This window comes from Sminthopsis crassicaudata, chromosome 1 (assembly GCF_048593235.1).
Source record: "Sminthopsis crassicaudata isolate SCR6 chromosome 1, ASM4859323v1, whole genome shotgun sequence".
NCBI classification, from domain to species: Eukaryota; Metazoa; Chordata; class Mammalia; order Dasyuromorphia; family Dasyuridae; genus Sminthopsis; species Sminthopsis crassicaudata.
This window is the reverse complement of record NC_133617.1, coordinates 246,003,620-246,020,848: the sequence shown is the minus strand read 5'-3', so window position 1 is coordinate 246,020,848 and position 17,229 is coordinate 246,003,620. Positions and strand designations below refer to the sequence as shown.

Here is a 17,229-nt window from a genome sequence, read left to right as displayed (position 1 = left end):
TGGACCTGATGACTTCATTAAGATAGTTAGGTGCTCTCATTACCTCCTTACCTATTTTGGATTTGATGTTAAAACCATTTTCGTACTACAATTCTCAGCCTGAAAATTATTCTTCTTGCAAAACAGAAGTTAAAATAGAGCTACATAAGCCTATCTTCTCTCTTTTTCATTTTTTGATGATGTCTTATCATCATTGCCTTTCATTTGAGCATTGCATATGAGCATGACATATACCCTGAATCCTATCCCTTTTTTGATTTTCCTCTTACCCTCCTGACCCCTCAAATGAAAAGAACAATCCCTCTTGGTTGAATTTAGCTTTTGTTGCCCATAAACAACTCACCTAGTTCCAGTATGACAGTACAAAATTCTAGCAATTCACTACTCTTTTGTATTCATTTTGAATATGTACTTGAATATATATATATATATATATATATATATATATATATATATATATATATATATATATATGTATATATGTACTTTTTTTGTACAGATAACATTATGGAGTGGATATAAGTCTGCTATGATTGCCTTTCTAGGGGTTCTTACTGCCTTGTAATAATCTTATATGTATTGGAACAAACTGTAATTCTTCTTTAGCTCCTGCATCCTGTGAAGTAAGATAGGGAGAGAAAATTCCTGAGTTAATTCATTTTAACAAATATTTTTAAACACTATATTCAAAAGCAGGGACTACAATAGGGTGTATTGGCAAATATCTTTCTGGGATCCCTGTTTATATAATGAATTTGACTTTAAAAAGTAGCACAGATACACTATGATATGAATATACAAAAAATTTAATTTAATATAGTTTAAAATGTATTTCCTTCTAAAGTATTAAAAAATCTGAATTGCATCTTTGAGCAATTTCACTGAATCAGATTCAATATAGTTTTAAAGACTTGAATATAAATGGAAAATTTTAACATCAATATTTTACTTTTGATTTCTCTGCAACAAAATAAGCGTATTCAGTCTGCTCCATAATTTTTATCTAAAGCACATTCACATACACTTGTATTCATATCTTGTACTTTATCATCTCAGTAATATATATTAGCATAAAGAAAAGCATATTAAAAGGAAGGACAGAAAAATTCATAAGAAAGCTAAATATTATAAAACTTAGGTTATGTTACCAGAAAACCATGATTAGTATATTTGATAGTTTCCATGTGAATGTTCATGAAAATATCCTCTTAAATCATCATTGCATCTAAGGATTTAGAAGAATGATTTTAGAAAATATGGGATGTATAAGAAATCCTTTAACCCTTTAGGACTCACTTGGATAAGCATTGCAATCCAAGTTTCTTTATGTTGTTGCTAGAAAGAAAATTTAAATTTTTTGTAATTTTGATTTTGATTTTGAAATTTTCTCAATCTAAATACTAGATTATAGTCATATATAATTTGATGAACTGATGATTATTTTCCAAGCAAGGAAGAACAGTAAGGTAAACAATTATACCTATATTTGTTCAATTCCCCAAACTAAGGTTTGGTTTATTAAATTTATGTTTTGATGTTAAATAAATAGGAAAAAAATTCACTATTGTTATAAGTAATTTTATATATCAATTCTCTTTAATTCAGTTCACTATTCACTAAATAGATATTTGAAATGTAAACAAAGAATACGTAACTATATATTAGATTTGGAGCAGCAAAGGAACTTAAGATGATTTAGTCCCATCTCCTTATTGTCAATTTGTTGTAATTGATTTAGCATTCAGTCATGGGAACAATAAAATATATTAAGATGAGATAAATTTTGTATATTTAGGGAAATGATGAAAATAATTAAAAAGTTTTGAATTCACTTTGAATAATAATAGTTTTGCTCTTACTACCCACAAAGATCTTTAAGATTGACTGGTGTGTTCCTTGTTTTACAGTCAGTTGAGTCATTCTTTCCCCAAATTAAGTCCCAAAGAGATCAGGTAATTTTTGTGGAAGGTCATGATGTTTGTCAGTAACAAAGGTTAATAATGATGATGATGAGGAGGAGGATAATGATGATGATTAATATATAGTATCTACTATATGCCAGATACTAAGCTAAGCAACCTATAAATATAATCTTATTGGCTACTCACAACAATATTAGAAGTATTATTTCCATTTTACAATTTAGAAAAATGAGGCAAATAGCTACTAAATGTTTGAGTATAAAATTGAACTTATGTCTTTCTGACTCTAAACCCAATGGTTTTTTTTTTTTTTTAGTGTGCCACCTAGCTATCCCAATTATACATCTGTTCATTTAATGTATGAGTAATGAAATAAAGAAAATCAATTTTAATCCAATATTTATTATGCTTCTGTTTTAGTTGGCAGGTCATGCACTGGTACATTGGTAGTACTTTTGGAAGATGAAAATGATAATTCACCAATAATTAAGAAAAATGTGACAATTTGCCGTCATGGGGATGAAGGTGGTTTGGTAGAAGCTGTGGATCATGATGGACCTAGAAATGGTCCACCTTTTGAATTTATATTGGACAATCAGTCTAATAAACTTTGGACAATACGAAAAAAATCTGGTATGTAAAGATAAGAAATGTATCTACTTATAATCCACTAAAATCCTTATATCTTCTTATTGCAATGAAAATTGTTAGCATTAGTTTGTAACAATCTCAGATATTATGAAAAAGCAGAAAAGTAGTATTTTAAAAAACATTGCATGTGCTTCCCCACTCTGCAAATCCTTTAATGGATAAAGCCTTTAAGGACAAAAATGTATTAATGTTCATATAGGAATATGTAATTTGTTTGGTTTTTTAATGTTTAAATGCCATGAGATTTAAACTGAGTTTTTCTTTAAGAATTCCATCTCTTTTACCCTCAAAAGACAATTCCATCTCTTTTACCCTCAAAATAAATGAGTAACTCCAAATAAAAATATCCACCTGACTTTTCTTTTTATCCAAGCATTTTTATCAAAATACATAACTTGTTTATTAACTTGCTTTGAAAAGTCTTGCTAATATTAGGTCAATACTTCTCTTCATCCAGATACATCTGCAATAATTCATCCAAAGGATGGCCTCAAGAGTGATTTTTATTCAGTGCCTATTAGAGTAGAAGATCGGCATGGCCTTGGTAGAGTATCTCACTTACAAGTCAGATTGTGTGATTGTACCTTACCAAGTGATTGCAAGTTACCTGCTGGTCGGGTGAGAGATGCAGAACCTTCAAATATAAGTCTTGGAAAATGGGCTATCCTTGCAATGGTGCTGGGTTCTGCGCTGCTACTATGTAAGTATAAATATTTACTTTATCTTTTCTTAAATTAAACTAAATAAATGTAGGTTTTCTGTGATCATCAATACCTTTTTATAATATCTAATTTATGAACTTCTATAGAAAATTAATTACAAACTACATGAAGACTTAGATTTCATACTGTCTAATCTCATTTTATAGATAAGGAAACTTGAGTTTGGGCAATACCTACTTAAGGGAAATAGCTAGGGAATAGCTTAATTTAAGGCTACCATTGGCTCTGACTGGCATGCTTGAGGATTAACATATCCCACTCTACCAAAAAAAGAAGTGCACCTCATTTTGTGATTTCTTAGGAAGGTTTTTGTGAGTCACATAGATCATCTCCTAGCCATGGTCTTAGGGTTACTCATTGTCCTCCTTGAGGGAAAAAAAAAAAAAGAAATATATTCCTGAGTATGGTACTTGAACCTATCCATAGCAAAAATTTTATTCCTCTTTAGAACTATGGCTATTCAGATATGAATTAGCAATTTTCTTAACACAAATTTAAATCTAAGAGTCTAGTCTGTGGCTCACTGTAGGATTATGAATTTAAGTCCGGAACGGTTCTTAGAGGTGATCTAGTCTAATCCTGACATTACATATGAGGAAATTGAGTTCTAGAGTGATTTTCACTTGCCTATAGTTGCACAGGGAATGGTATTCTTGAACCCAAGTCTTCTGATTCCAAATGCAATTCTCTTCCTAGTGCTTCATACTCATTCTGCCTTGAATCTTTTCTATTTAAATATTTAAACTTCTAACACCTAACAGCTGTCCCCCACTCCAATTTACTTTACCCTAGAGCTGCCCAATCATCTAAATGCATTTTGCTTGACCCCAAAGCCTACATGAAACCTAATAACCTGTTCTTAACCTAATTAGGGCACACAATAGACACTAATGTCCAAGTGACCACTATTGTTTTGTAACATTGTCTCAGGTGCCTTGTTGGCTCATTCAGGGTACTAGCAATTGTAATTAATGAAATAAATTAAATATATGTACATTGAAAAATATATATTTCTTATCATATGGCCAACTCCTGCTTTAAATAATATCACTCTAAATAGGTAGAAGTCAGGCATTGTGAAGTAAAGCCACTGTTCTGGAAATCATTTCTAGATTTCAGTAATAAAATAGTGAAATTATAAGTGACAGTTTTTTTCATCTTTACTAAAATGCTACAGGACAGAGCTTCAAATAGTCTTCTTTTAATGTGCTTCATCTTCTCTCATACAATTTCATATTTTATGTGCAGTGGAATATGATTGATGGATGGTAGAGAGGTGGAAAAGTGTAAAATAAATAAAAGATAGTTCCTCCAAGGAGTTTTATAGTATAGTTAATTCAGATCATGTCTACATTTGCAGTTTTTCTTAATCATTATGTTATGAACTTGGGGTTGGCTTTGGAGGCAGTAGCATGAAGTAATAGAGGATGAGTTTAAAACCATCCTTTGACACTTACTAGCCATATAATCTTATCACTTGTATTCTCTAAGCACCAATAAAATGGAGATAACTTGTAGTACCTATTTCATAGGGTCCTCATAAGGTACATTTGAAATACAATATCAAAAATATATTCATAAAGCACTTTACAAATTTTAAAGCACAATATAAATTCAACTATTATTATTTAAACCACTGATTGTTTAATCTCAAGATCAATTTGATGCAATGGAATATCTTCAAAGCCTAGAATTATTTATATTTCCTTATATAGTTTTAACCCCTCCCCCAATTGAAATCATCTCTCCAAAGTTTTTGTTTTGTTTTGTTTTATGATTAATTTTATTTTTAAATACTGCAACTGATTGAGAACTTGGAGAGATGGAAAGGAATTAAGGGTACAATAGGAAGTAGGAGAGGGAAAGATGAAGAAATGATGGAGATAGTTGTTTTACCTCAAATGCTCCCAAAAAGAGACTCGTTAGTAGGGAGTGGGAGGCAATGAATTTGAAATCAAATTTCATTTTAACTTACTATCACCTGTGTGATCTTGGTTGGGTCTTGGTCTTCTTCCCAAAGGATAATTACAGAGAACAGATGGTGTCAATTTCTAAAAATGGCACAGTAACTCAGGAGCTGGAAATAACCTAATGCTTTGAAAGATCTGTGATATTATTTATGAGAATACCTCTAACCTCCTCTATTTCTGTTCCTATATGATTTTTCCTTCCTTATTTCTCCATAAATCTCCCAGAGAGGAAGTTATGTACTGGATGGCTTCTTTTAACTTCCTGACATATAAGTTCATAAAACAGCACTGGGCACAGAATCCAAAATTTTTCTTGTTTTTTGGACCCAGTAAATTATTAGTCTGTTTTGTCATATATTATGTCAAAACTCTTATTGAGTGTATTATCGTGAACAAAATTAATGAATCGGTGGTCTAATTCTATATATTTTTAAATTTAGTTTTCTAATGATAATTTAATTATGTGAATCATTGTTTTAGCAAAACATAGAAACTAAAATGCATGAATTTGTTAACATCTTTTTACAAAATTCACTACTGTGTTTCCCAATGTGTTTACACCAATAGGAAATCTGTTTTTGTTTTTTTTTAAGTTGTAAGAGGGAGCAAAGTTCTTGAGAAGAATTTACAATCTATCAATAATCTAAGAAACTTGGGGCATCCACAAAAGAAAGCTATTGGATAAAAATTTAGACAAATGGAAGATTTAACTCAAAGTACTTTATTTTAGGTGTCCTATTTGCATGTTTCTGCGTTACCACCAAGAAGACAGTACAAAAATGCTTTCCAGAAGACATAGCTCAACAGAATTTAATTGTATCAAATACAGAAGCACCAGGAGAAGAAGTGATGGTAAACATTTTATATCTTTTTGGGAGTTTGTTTTTGATTTTGTGATAAATTGCAAGGTGGTATTCAAATTCAAATGTTTTTCTTTATTCATATTTTATCTTTAGTTTATTATTTTATAGTTTTTTTGTTTCATAGTTATTTAGTTTTATTATTTTAAAAATTATATAAATAGGATGCTCAGCTTAATTCTTCAGGAGCACAGTGCATAAGGAGAACATTGGCTTCCTCCTCATATTGCTGTAATTAAAGTTGGAAGATTGTGACTTGAGAATGAGGAAAGAGTATCTAGGAAATGGGATGGTAAACAATGTCAAATGCTATAGAAAAATCAAGAGATATGAGTAGTGAGAAAAGACCAATAATTTAGAAAATAAGAGATTATTGCTATATTTGGAAAGAGCAGTTCTAATCAAATTACAAGGCCATAAGCCAGGATGTGAAATAATGAAAAGTGAGTTGATATAAAGAAGTCATGGAAATGACTGCTGATAATTTTTAAATAGTTTGAATGCAAGTCATTCAAAATGAAAGCTTAAGTAATTATTTCAATTATTTGGTTTGTTTAGCCAGAAAAGGAAAAAGGTTCAGATAAAAGTGATAGTTCTCTTCAATTACTTTTAGACTGTTATATAGAAAAGGAATTAGATTTGTTTTGTTTGGCCAACCCAGAAGGAAGAATTAGGAAAAATGAATAGAAGTAATGACAACTTGTTAACAATTAGAGCTGTACAAAGGTCCAATGGAAGGAAATGGTGCTTTCTATCTCATAAAGGCCTTAAAGTAGAGGCTGGATGACCATTTGTTAGGTAATTGCCAAATGTACACTTGCCAACAAGATTATTTTATGGAGAGTTCATAAAAGACAAGTGATCACATGGTGGTCAGAAAAAGTGATACAAGGCCACTCTAAAGGATTCTTTTAAGAACTTTAGAACTGAATGCACAACATGGAAGACACTGGCATAGGACCCCCTTTTCCCCCCATCCTGGCATGCCCTTATCAGAAAAGGTACTGTGTTCTATAAGCAAAGTAGAATGGAAGTAGCTCAGAAAAAATTCAATGTGTGCAAAGTTAAAGAATCCACTCCAAATGTGGCAAAGAATTCCAAGTTCAAATTGATCTGATCGGCCACAATCAGACACACCATAATTTGACATAAAGATATCATTTTGCTCTTCTTTGAGAACAATCAGCTGGTTAGAATATATAGAGATCCTTCAAACTCTGAATTAATGTTATTTTGAGTCCACAAGATTCTGTCTTTATTAAGTTATGACAGTTCCCTTTCTTCTATCTTATAGTATTTGTTTAAAGTATTTTGGTTCCTTTTTGAGATTTGGGTTTGAATTTTGGGGGGGTCCTTTTTTGTTCATTAATCTGTTTTACTCAAGCATGGTCTTTTAAAATTTATGTTGTTTAAATGTTTTTCTTATATTTGTCTTGCACTTACTCTTTGGGTCTATCCTTCCACTGTTGCACAGCCTGGGCTCATGAGCAACTTCAACTTCTTTAAGTTGGGAAATATGGAGTTATCTGTTGGAGTCCCTGCCATGAGTAACCTCATAGAAGAGAGGCCTGATCCTATGTGGTTTTCATCCTTTTTTCATTAGAGTCTATGCTCTGCCTTTCTTGCCTATGGCAATGGGTGATATGTTATCCCTTCAATATCTACTGCATCTTCTGTGATGGGACAAGGATGGGGGAGGTATTTTAGGCAAATGTACAGCAGTCATAAGAGATTCTTACATCCAGATCCCCATAAACAAATCTAAGAAATGATGTGCATTAACTATAGCAAGTGTGTAGATTTGTTTGGGAGAATAGTACTGAGTGAAATATCTTTTATATAAAATTTTCTGATGTTTATTAATGAATTTTCTATTTTTTAAAAAAAACCTTCAGTAGGAGTAAAACTTTCTGCCTTCTTGTCTTATGAATCTGTTGTAATTCCTATATTAATTATTTTCTTTTGAGGTTTTACACTGAAAACAATTTATATAAAGCTTCTATTTTACCTTCTTGCTAGTCAAGTGAGGCAACTTTCTTTTTTAAGAATAATAATTTAACTTCAAGTAAGCATCTTTGCTTTTTATAGACATAATATGAAATCTAAATCTATAGAAATAACAATACCAATTTGTTCCTTTCCTGTGTTTTTTGTTCATAGATGTTTATCATATTTAAAATTTTGAAGAACCCTTGCTTAATTGTTTTCATTTCACACTGGGAAGTTAAACAAAAACCTAACTTCTGAGTCTTATGGTTTTATATTATTGGGTAGGAAACATCAAATGAAAACCTATAAAAGAAATAAAATCAAATTATTAACATTATTTTATATGATTTTAAAATTTTATCTTTAGGAAGCAAATATTAGACTTCCTACACAGACTACAAATATTTCTGAACCAATTATTTCCACTGGGACACTTGGCGGACAGGCAACCAAAGCCGGTGGGCCACAAAGTTTTGAAATGGTCAAAGGTTACACATTGGAATCCACCAAAAGTGGAGGACATCCGACATTGGAATCATACAAAGGGTCAGGACAAGGATTGGTGGATACTGGAAGATATGCATATACTGACTGGCACAGTTTTACACAACCTCGCCTTGGTGAAGTAAGCTATTATCCCAAGTTCACATTATATATGTGTGTATCATATGTATAACAAACTTCAGTGAATTTGATGCTGCTGATCATCCTTTTACTCTCAACAACAATGTGCTACAGTTTGATCTGATTTTTCAGCTTATAACTTATCATTTCCTTGATTTTTCTTCAACAAATTTTTTATCATCACCTTTAAAAGAGATATTAGACAAAGATATCTATTGACAGGCATATATTTTAGTGAGGGATAAACAGTTGATACCTTTCTTGCTTTAAAATTATCACTAACATGAAGTTGAATAAGGTTTACATATTGATGAGCTTATCATAAATTAGAAATATATTTGATGCATTTAAAATAAGCATCTGGCACTAAAGCACATAGTTTACAATTATAATATATGTGACTATCAAGTGCATTCAATAATGGGGAACTCAGAACAACATTTGACATCAGCTAATATGGTTAATGACATAATTATTTTGATTTTCTTCCATTTTGATTAATATAGAGATTTATCACCTAATATAAACATTACCTAGTGTAAAGTATTCAAATATTATAGTTCTGTAGCTCCATGTAAATCTTACAGAGGACATAATTTCCCTTGAATATGTAAAACACTTATTTAGCAGATAAATTAAAAACCTCAAATATTTTTGGGTTTAGCTGGAGAGATGCTAGCTATTTTTATAATAGATATATAATTTAATTTATACCTTTGTAAATCACTAGAAACATTTATTTGCTAAATATTTATTTTAAATATGAATATAATTTAGACCAATCATGTGCATTTTTTATATGTAGGAATCCATTAGAGGACACACTCTGATTAAAAATTAAACAATAAAAGGTAAATCAAAGAAATTATTTTTATGTGAATATGTTTAGGTGTTTTTAAAAAAAATAATAATAAAATGTCTTTTTTTCATCTACAGAAGGTGTATCACTGTGGACAAGATGAAGAGCATAAGTATTCTAAAGACTATGTTCTTTCATATAATTATGAAGGAAAAGGATCTGTAGCTGGCTCTGTAGGCTGTTGCAGTGATCGGCAGGATGAAGAGGGACTTGAGTTTTTAGACCATCTGGAACCCAAATTTAGGACATTAGCAAAGACATGCATAAAGAAATAAAGTGGGAGGAAGTGGGTATTGTGTAAAGAACATACAATTTGGAATCAGATGACTGGGTTTAAAACTTGATTGTTACTAGCTCATGCTACCTTTAGGAAGTCAATGAAATCAAACGTTTGTAAAGTACTTTGCAAATACTAATGCAATATATGTGTGTGAGTTAATAGTAGTATTATTAAGCATACTTTTTCTTCATTCATCTGCAAAATGAAGAGTTTAGAGCTGATCCTTCCCAACTCTAAATCATATAATCCTAGTGACAACTATAAATGACTCTTTTAGAGTTGTTGTTGTTTGTTTGTTTTTTTTACAGGGATTGTAAATCAATTTTGGGGGGATCAGAATCTGTCTCTTTCTATGTCTCTCTCTCTTCGCTCTCTTTTTCTCTCTTTATAGAAAGATAAACTTCATCAAAGTTTGATTCAGTATTTTAATTTTAAAAGGTTATCAGTTATTTCCTTTTTTTCATTTTATGCAACAATTTGTCTTCTTTTCCTATGCTTTAATACAGAACAAGCAAGTGATGATCTACTTGGAATTTTTATGCAATCTTGTACATTTTATATCTTTTCTATGAATCTGGAAAATAAGTAGATTGTCAAGGATAATGAAATGAAATATTTTAAGCTTGTTTGGTTATAAATGAGTCCTCTTACTCTGATTTACTTAATATATAAATGTAAGAATTTTAATATTCAAGAAGAGAGGAGGTTGAGGAAGAAGAGGGAAATATTGGATCTGACCTGAGAGCAGGAAGATCTGTATTCAAGCCTCACCTCTGATACATACTGGGTGTGTGATCCTTACCCTCACAGTCCCCTAGGCAATTTTCTAAGACTATATATTTTAGAAAAGGCTGACATACTGCAAAGTTGGAAGGAGTTGTCTCTCTAGAGAGTTCTTTATATCAATGAAATCACAGGTCCAATTCTTGGCCTAAAATCTGTCAGTATTCCTTGGTGGAGTCTTTGGAATTACAATTAAAAATCAGCTTCAAGCACCTTATTCCAGAGAGCAGAGTTTGCCTGAAATAAGTGTAATTATCATATATGTAAATATATTTACAACTCTGAATTTTTGTCATTAGCATATGTCATGGGTAATTTATTAAATATCTCTGTTTACAGGTACTGTGTAAATGCAAAACAAAATACGAAATTATTGGATTATTGAAATTTCCTTTTGACAGTCAGAAAAATGAAAATAAAATCAATGTTAAAGATTTTTCAGAAAATGAAAGAGAAGTAAAACTGACATGTATGTATATAAAAGAATTCAAGTGAATTTTTAAAAAAGTTTTAAACTTATTATTATACATCAGTCCAGAAAAGAGCACAATTTTGGTTTTTTATGCAAATATTTGTTGAGATTTGATTATTGGATGTGAAATATCAATGGATAAAAATTACAAATAACATAGAAATGCTTTTCTATCTAAAAAATAGGTTTCTCTTTGTCAATTAATTGGTTAGATAATTGAATAGGATACCTGGCTTTTTTTTCTCTCCCTATACTCTCTCTTTTTCTCCTCAGTACAATTTCCATTCTATGTGTTCCTTAAAATGAAAGTGTATGTTGGAGCAGAAGAGAGACATATATTTCCCCCATTAAACATATTACTCAGTGTCTTATAAATGATGTTATAAATATTATACACATTATATAAAACACATTTTAAATAACAAACATATGATGTAATAAATGGCACAAGTTGAATGGATTTGCTACAGCAAAGACATTTCAAAAGAAAGGTCTACATCTCATTTGCATAGCAACTCTAAGGAAAAGTGGTAGTACTGACAAGAATGTGGTGAGGATTTATTAGTAACATAAAAAGCTATTTGCAAGGAGTTTTGTGGAGAAAGATAAAAAGGTACTGCTGCAATATTAATTTGCTCCCAACTTTACTTTCTATATTACACTGAACTCAACATTGTTTTAGGAAAGGAACAAAAAGGAAACATGCTTCTATTCGTTATTGGTGGTGTAGAAGCTGTGCCCCACAACCAAGGCAGATTGCAACTCATCTTTAACAAATTGTCATAGAAGGTTTCATGTAGCTCAAGAAAGTTATATTATCTTGTGTTAGTAGCAAATGCCAGAAATTTGAAGCCTGGTCTTCCTGGTGTCAAATCAAGCATATTATCCAGAACAGCTTGTTGACTTTCATATATGTGAACATAAAATTTTATGTTTCAAACATGTGTTTTTCTTCAAGTTAGAGAATTTATCATTAAAATTCTGGGAAAAAATGTTGTATAGAAGTCTGGGGGAAAAAAAAGGAGTTCTAAATTGATTTTCACTACTTAAAAACCACTTGGATATCATTAGTTGTTACCTCTCAGAAATATCAGTTAAATTCTATGTTAAAATTAATGTGATTTTTGAAGACAGTGCTATGATTGAAATTATAATGTGTCAGAAGTTTCAGAATTTAACATGTCCTACAAATTAATAAGCAAATACTTATTAACCTATAAAAATTATTATTTTCTGTACTTCTAGTGTTTTAGTCCTTAAAAACACATTTCTAATGGAGCGAGTAGCCAATGGTAGGGTGGGAAGGAAGAACTGTATTTTGCAATAAATTTGCTTTTTTCTGCTTTTCTTTGTATTTTTTTCCTATATGCATATTAACACAATGCGATATTGGCATATACACATATATAGATATATAGATATATAGATATGTAGATATCTATATATCTATATATATACACATCAATTCTTTTAATCAATAAGAATTAAAATTTTAGGTTACTTCTAGCTTTTTCACAGATGTAAATCCCATTATGACATTAATCAAAGAGTTTGTATATTGTTCAAAGGCAAAATATAGTCAATGATTCTTTTAAATTGGGAGGTTATATACACCATTCTTTTGTTTTAATTTTAATATTATGTGTGTTTCTTTTTCCCTAGGAAAAATGTTTCTTCCTACAAGAAAGTTGTATACCTTCAGAGGTTTATTCACAGACTTTCAGAAAGCTATCCTAATCTACTTTAAATTAATATGCTTAACCAAAGGGAGAGTCCCAAATGTCAAAATAATAAAATCAATATTCTGAAATTGTCTTTAAACATAAATAATTATTTATCCTTTGGCAAAATTGTGTTTCAGAATGCACACACTTGCCCAGGATATGCTTTAGCAATTCTTGATCCTATCTCACCTGTGTTCTTACCACTTTGAAAAATGACATTAGCAAGTACAGAAGTGTTATTGAGTAAGTAAGAAATTTCAATCAATAAGCATTTATTAAATAAACACTATGCAGCAAACATTGTTCTAGGCACAGGTAAAAGAGCAAGGATATCATAAATAAATTATTAGGGCACAATCAAAATTCAAGAATATAAATCTACTTGAAGTCCAAGAATCCAAAGGCACTTTGGGAATCATTACTCTTTGATAACTAAGAAAATTGAAATTCCAAAAAGCAGAATGATCTACCTAAGGTTCCTTAGCAAATTAATGACAATTCCAGGAATAGGCCACTGGTCTTCACAAAAGATATGCTCACAAATCATTAGGAGATTTCGTGGACTGCCAATGGTTGGTGGGATCCATTTTAAAGAGTGCTGATATAGGAAATTAGGGCATATATGATACCCCTGGTACCATAGTATTCATGTATCAGGGACTTAAGAGAATTGTTATTTATAGGTTTCTATAATCATAATTTATAGAACAGTCACTGGTGTTGTCATGCAGATATGTATGTGTGTGTGTGGGGGGTGGGAGATTAAAAAATGAACATCAGTAATATGAAGTCTTTCTAGAATAGTTAACCAAAATTTGTTAATATTAGAGCCAGCCTCATGTTTAATTTTTCTAAATGAGTTTTTCTAAAAATTTCATTAAAAAGGTATTGATTCAGATTAATTTTTTAAAAAGTATGACACTATTTTAAAAATATAGGTGTAATACTAATTACTTGTGAATTTTGTCTTAAGTACAACTTCTACTGAGTTCAAAGGGATATCTATAAATACAACAGTTTCACGACTATGAGAAAAGGAAAAAAAATTGTAGCAAGGGACATCCTCACCCTATTTCATATCCTCAAGTATCTCTTACTCATAGGGAAGAATTATGTGGGAGTATTGAAGTATATGAAAATTAAGTGTAATTATCATAAATGAGTTTCACTGAATACCTAGGAATACCTAGTTCCTCATTAACCCTTAAAAGTTTTTAATCCTTTGTGTTCATTAAATGTAGATGGCTTTGTATAAGTTGAAATGTTTTAAAAAATTCTTCAAGAAAATATGCTTATAGTGGTTAGAAAAGTTTTATATTATTACTATAGACAATGCATATTTATAAAAATAACTACAAAAGGGGAAGCAAATTCCATTGTTATGGCTTGTTAAATTTGGGGGTGGGAGGAAAACAGTCTAGTTCATGTATTTAAAGTCTAGACATATTCAAATAAAACTAGGTCAAGGAGATTGATAAATCATGGAAATATTCTGTCCTGCACATTCTAATCACTTTTGTCAGTTACAAAAAATTGTGAAAGACTAATGACTCACAGTGTTGGCTACAGTGTATTTTCTCATTGATATAGGGAATAATAGAACTAGGGGAAAAGTAGTAAAAAAAAGAAAAAAAAAAAAGAAAAAAAAAGACCTGGATAAAGCGAAGACATTAAGATATTAAGTAGGTATAAAACAGATGTGCAAATTACAGAAAGTCAAATTTAGTTTTAAGTGAATATAGTGATTTTTCAAAACAATTTTAAGGATGTCTTAGGAACTCGGAGATTGTTCACACTTATAGTTAGAGGTACTTATAGTCCATAGCAGCAAAATGAAAAGTTTGCCATGATTCTTGTTCTATATGCAAACTAACTGAAATTAAGTGAAAGGAATGCTTAATACACATAGAATAAAAACAAAATTTCATAAAAAGATAATATCTCAACTATTTTATTCAGAAAGTATGTTTTATTATGAATAGAAACTAATCAAACATTTTTTTAAGTTACCTAAAATATTTAATTAATTCTACTGTTTCCTAAAGCAGATTTCATCCATTGGGGAAAATCTTCATAGATTTTCAGTTGAATGAAGTCTTTAAAAAGCTTATCTGAATTATTTCAATTAAAATTTTGAAACACATATGCTATATAAGGCCCTATTCCAGGTGCTGAGCATACAAAGACAAGAACTCTTCCAGTAACATGCCTGTAAACGAGTCATGTAGCCTAAATAAAATGAATCAAAGAAAACCACAAGATTTTGCCAGAAAACAAAACAAAACAACAACAACAAAAAAAACTTAGTTCATTACTTGACTTTAAGGGAAAATCTAAAGGTAGGCGTGGATTCTGAGTCTATTAAATTAAAAATTATAAAATTCATATCTATAAAAACTAAAAGATTTTGAAAAATAGTAAATGTTTATTTTCTAGTTTTATATTAAATGAGAGTAGTAACAATCTCCATGGAATTTTAGATTATATTTAAATACCATTTAAATAATTTAATGAAAATAATAGGAAATGGACTCACTGTATAGGCTGGCACTAAGTATAGAAAGTCTATAACCACTTATATGTTAGACACTTGAATCCTTGCCTCATTCCAAACCTGTCTGTATATAAATGTTTTCCCCCCATCAAAGTTCATTTGCACTTTTATCACTGAATATTTACATGATTCTGTTATAGCACGGGTATGGTCTCAACCACTTACTAATTGTATAATCCTAGCCAAATCACTTGACTTTTCTTAGCCTTAGTTTCCTCTTCTGTAAAATAGGGATAATCATAATAATCTATAGGGTTTTTATTAAGATCAAATGAGTTAATATTTGTAAAATGTTTTGCAAATATTAAAACACTATGTAAATTGCTTTGCACAGGGTGGCTTAATGAAGCCTAATTTGGCCCTATTCACTTGAAACACTGTCATACTTTGATTTATTTTGTTTACTAATAATTTAGTTGAAAAAATTCTTAATCTTTTTGACCATATCTTTACCACAAAGAGGAAAGATTAACCCAATTATGTGGCAAATTCAGTTTACCTAATTTTGATCATTTACCTAATAAATCAAATTATATTTAGAATATTCTTCAGAATTAAACCAGGGGTAACATCACCAGAGCTTAGCTTCACTTGTGCTATCTTGCCTCAAACTGTTCTTAATTGCAGAGCTAGTTTATTCCTATAATTTTTTTAATGCCTTCTTTGTCATAGGTGTGGTTCCCTGAAGTATCACAAGGGTGTGGTTAAGACCTGTTAAAACCAGCCGCATTCTGTTAGGTAACCTGCTCTATCTTGTTCTGTTTGTTTCTGCTTTTTTGTTTCCAATTGGGAAATAAAGCAGGGAAAAAAAAAAATAAATTCAAGTGGTCTTAATAGTGAAAGATTAAATCTAAAATAAAGAATAACCAATTTTCTCCATGATTATGTTTTATCTGATGGTCAAAACCTGCTTCACAAATAAATACTGCTTTTCTTAGATTAGGAACTGGATCTTCAACATCTCTTCCAGTTCCAAAGCATAGTGAACATAATTGGCCAAAACAACAACCTGATGAAGGGAAATCATCCCACATGGAAACTCAGTTAGAAAGCATCTTAAAACACTATCTAATCTAACCCATACTTAGGCAAAAATTGTGTATGAAATGCTAGCTTGATCAAAAGCATCTGTACTAATAAGCTTCATTTGTATACCTACAGCAACAGGAAAATCACATCTACTACATTTTTGGTCAACTTTATTTGTTAGGAACTTTTTCATATTGAACTCAAATCTGCCTTCCTTTCTGCTTCCTTTAAGGCCAAGAAAAAAAGCAACTTCTTTTCTATATAATTATATTTCAAATATCTGAAGCAGCTTGTTGCAACTGTATATTGAGTGCAGGGCCTAGGATTAGGAAAATATAAGTTCATTTAAAGCCTCAGATGTGATTCTATGAAAGTTACCTAACTTCAATTAGCCTCAGTTTCCTTTTCTATCAAAGGGAATAATAACACTCATCTCACAGAGTTGTAGTGAAGATCAAATTGATGAAGTTCAGCTCCCCTCTATTCCTGGTCAGGGAGCCAAAAATGATGAGGTTTGGTGCAGGACAGGGAGTTGTAGAAACCCCCTTCTGGTGGGCACAGATCCTTCATAAATGAATTTACGAACCCGAAAAGTTAAACTGGGAAAAGAAGTTTATTATTAGAACTGAGAAGTCAACTTTTGCAGCCTGGCTTCCTTAGTGATAGGGTCTTGATAAAGATGCCCCAGGACTAATCTCCAACTCAATAACATTAGGTAGATATCTATATCTCCAGCTCAAGCTAAGTATGAGTGGTCCTAGACTCTACTAGTCCTACCCACATAATAGAA

The 17,229-nt window shown here is 30.9% G+C and overlaps 1 protein-coding gene across 2 annotated transcripts in view; it reads left to right on the top strand.

Annotated features, from left to right (window-relative positions):
• The window catches only part of DSC1 (desmocollin 1), a 36,928-nt gene extending 24,453 nt beyond the window's left edge, over window positions 1-12,475 (top strand). The window contains exons 12-17 of one of the 2 annotated variants that reach the window (XM_074277131.1): window positions 2,343-2,555; window positions 3,031-3,273; window positions 5,996-6,117; window positions 8,482-8,739; window positions 9,544-9,589; window positions 9,675-9,807. In XM_074277131.1, coding sequence (XP_074133232.1) covers window positions 2,343-2,555; window positions 3,031-3,273; window positions 5,996-6,117; window positions 8,482-8,739; window positions 9,544-9,579 — 872 coding nt within the window. In that variant the 3' untranslated portion in view covers window positions 9,580-9,589; window positions 9,675-9,807. Of the gene's footprint in view, window positions 1-2,342; window positions 2,556-3,030; window positions 3,274-5,995; window positions 6,118-8,481; window positions 8,740-9,543; window positions 9,590-9,674 lie in introns of both variants that reach the window. The other variant, XM_074277121.1, reaches the window with a different exon arrangement.
• Window positions 12,476-17,229: the final 4,754 nt, after the last annotated feature.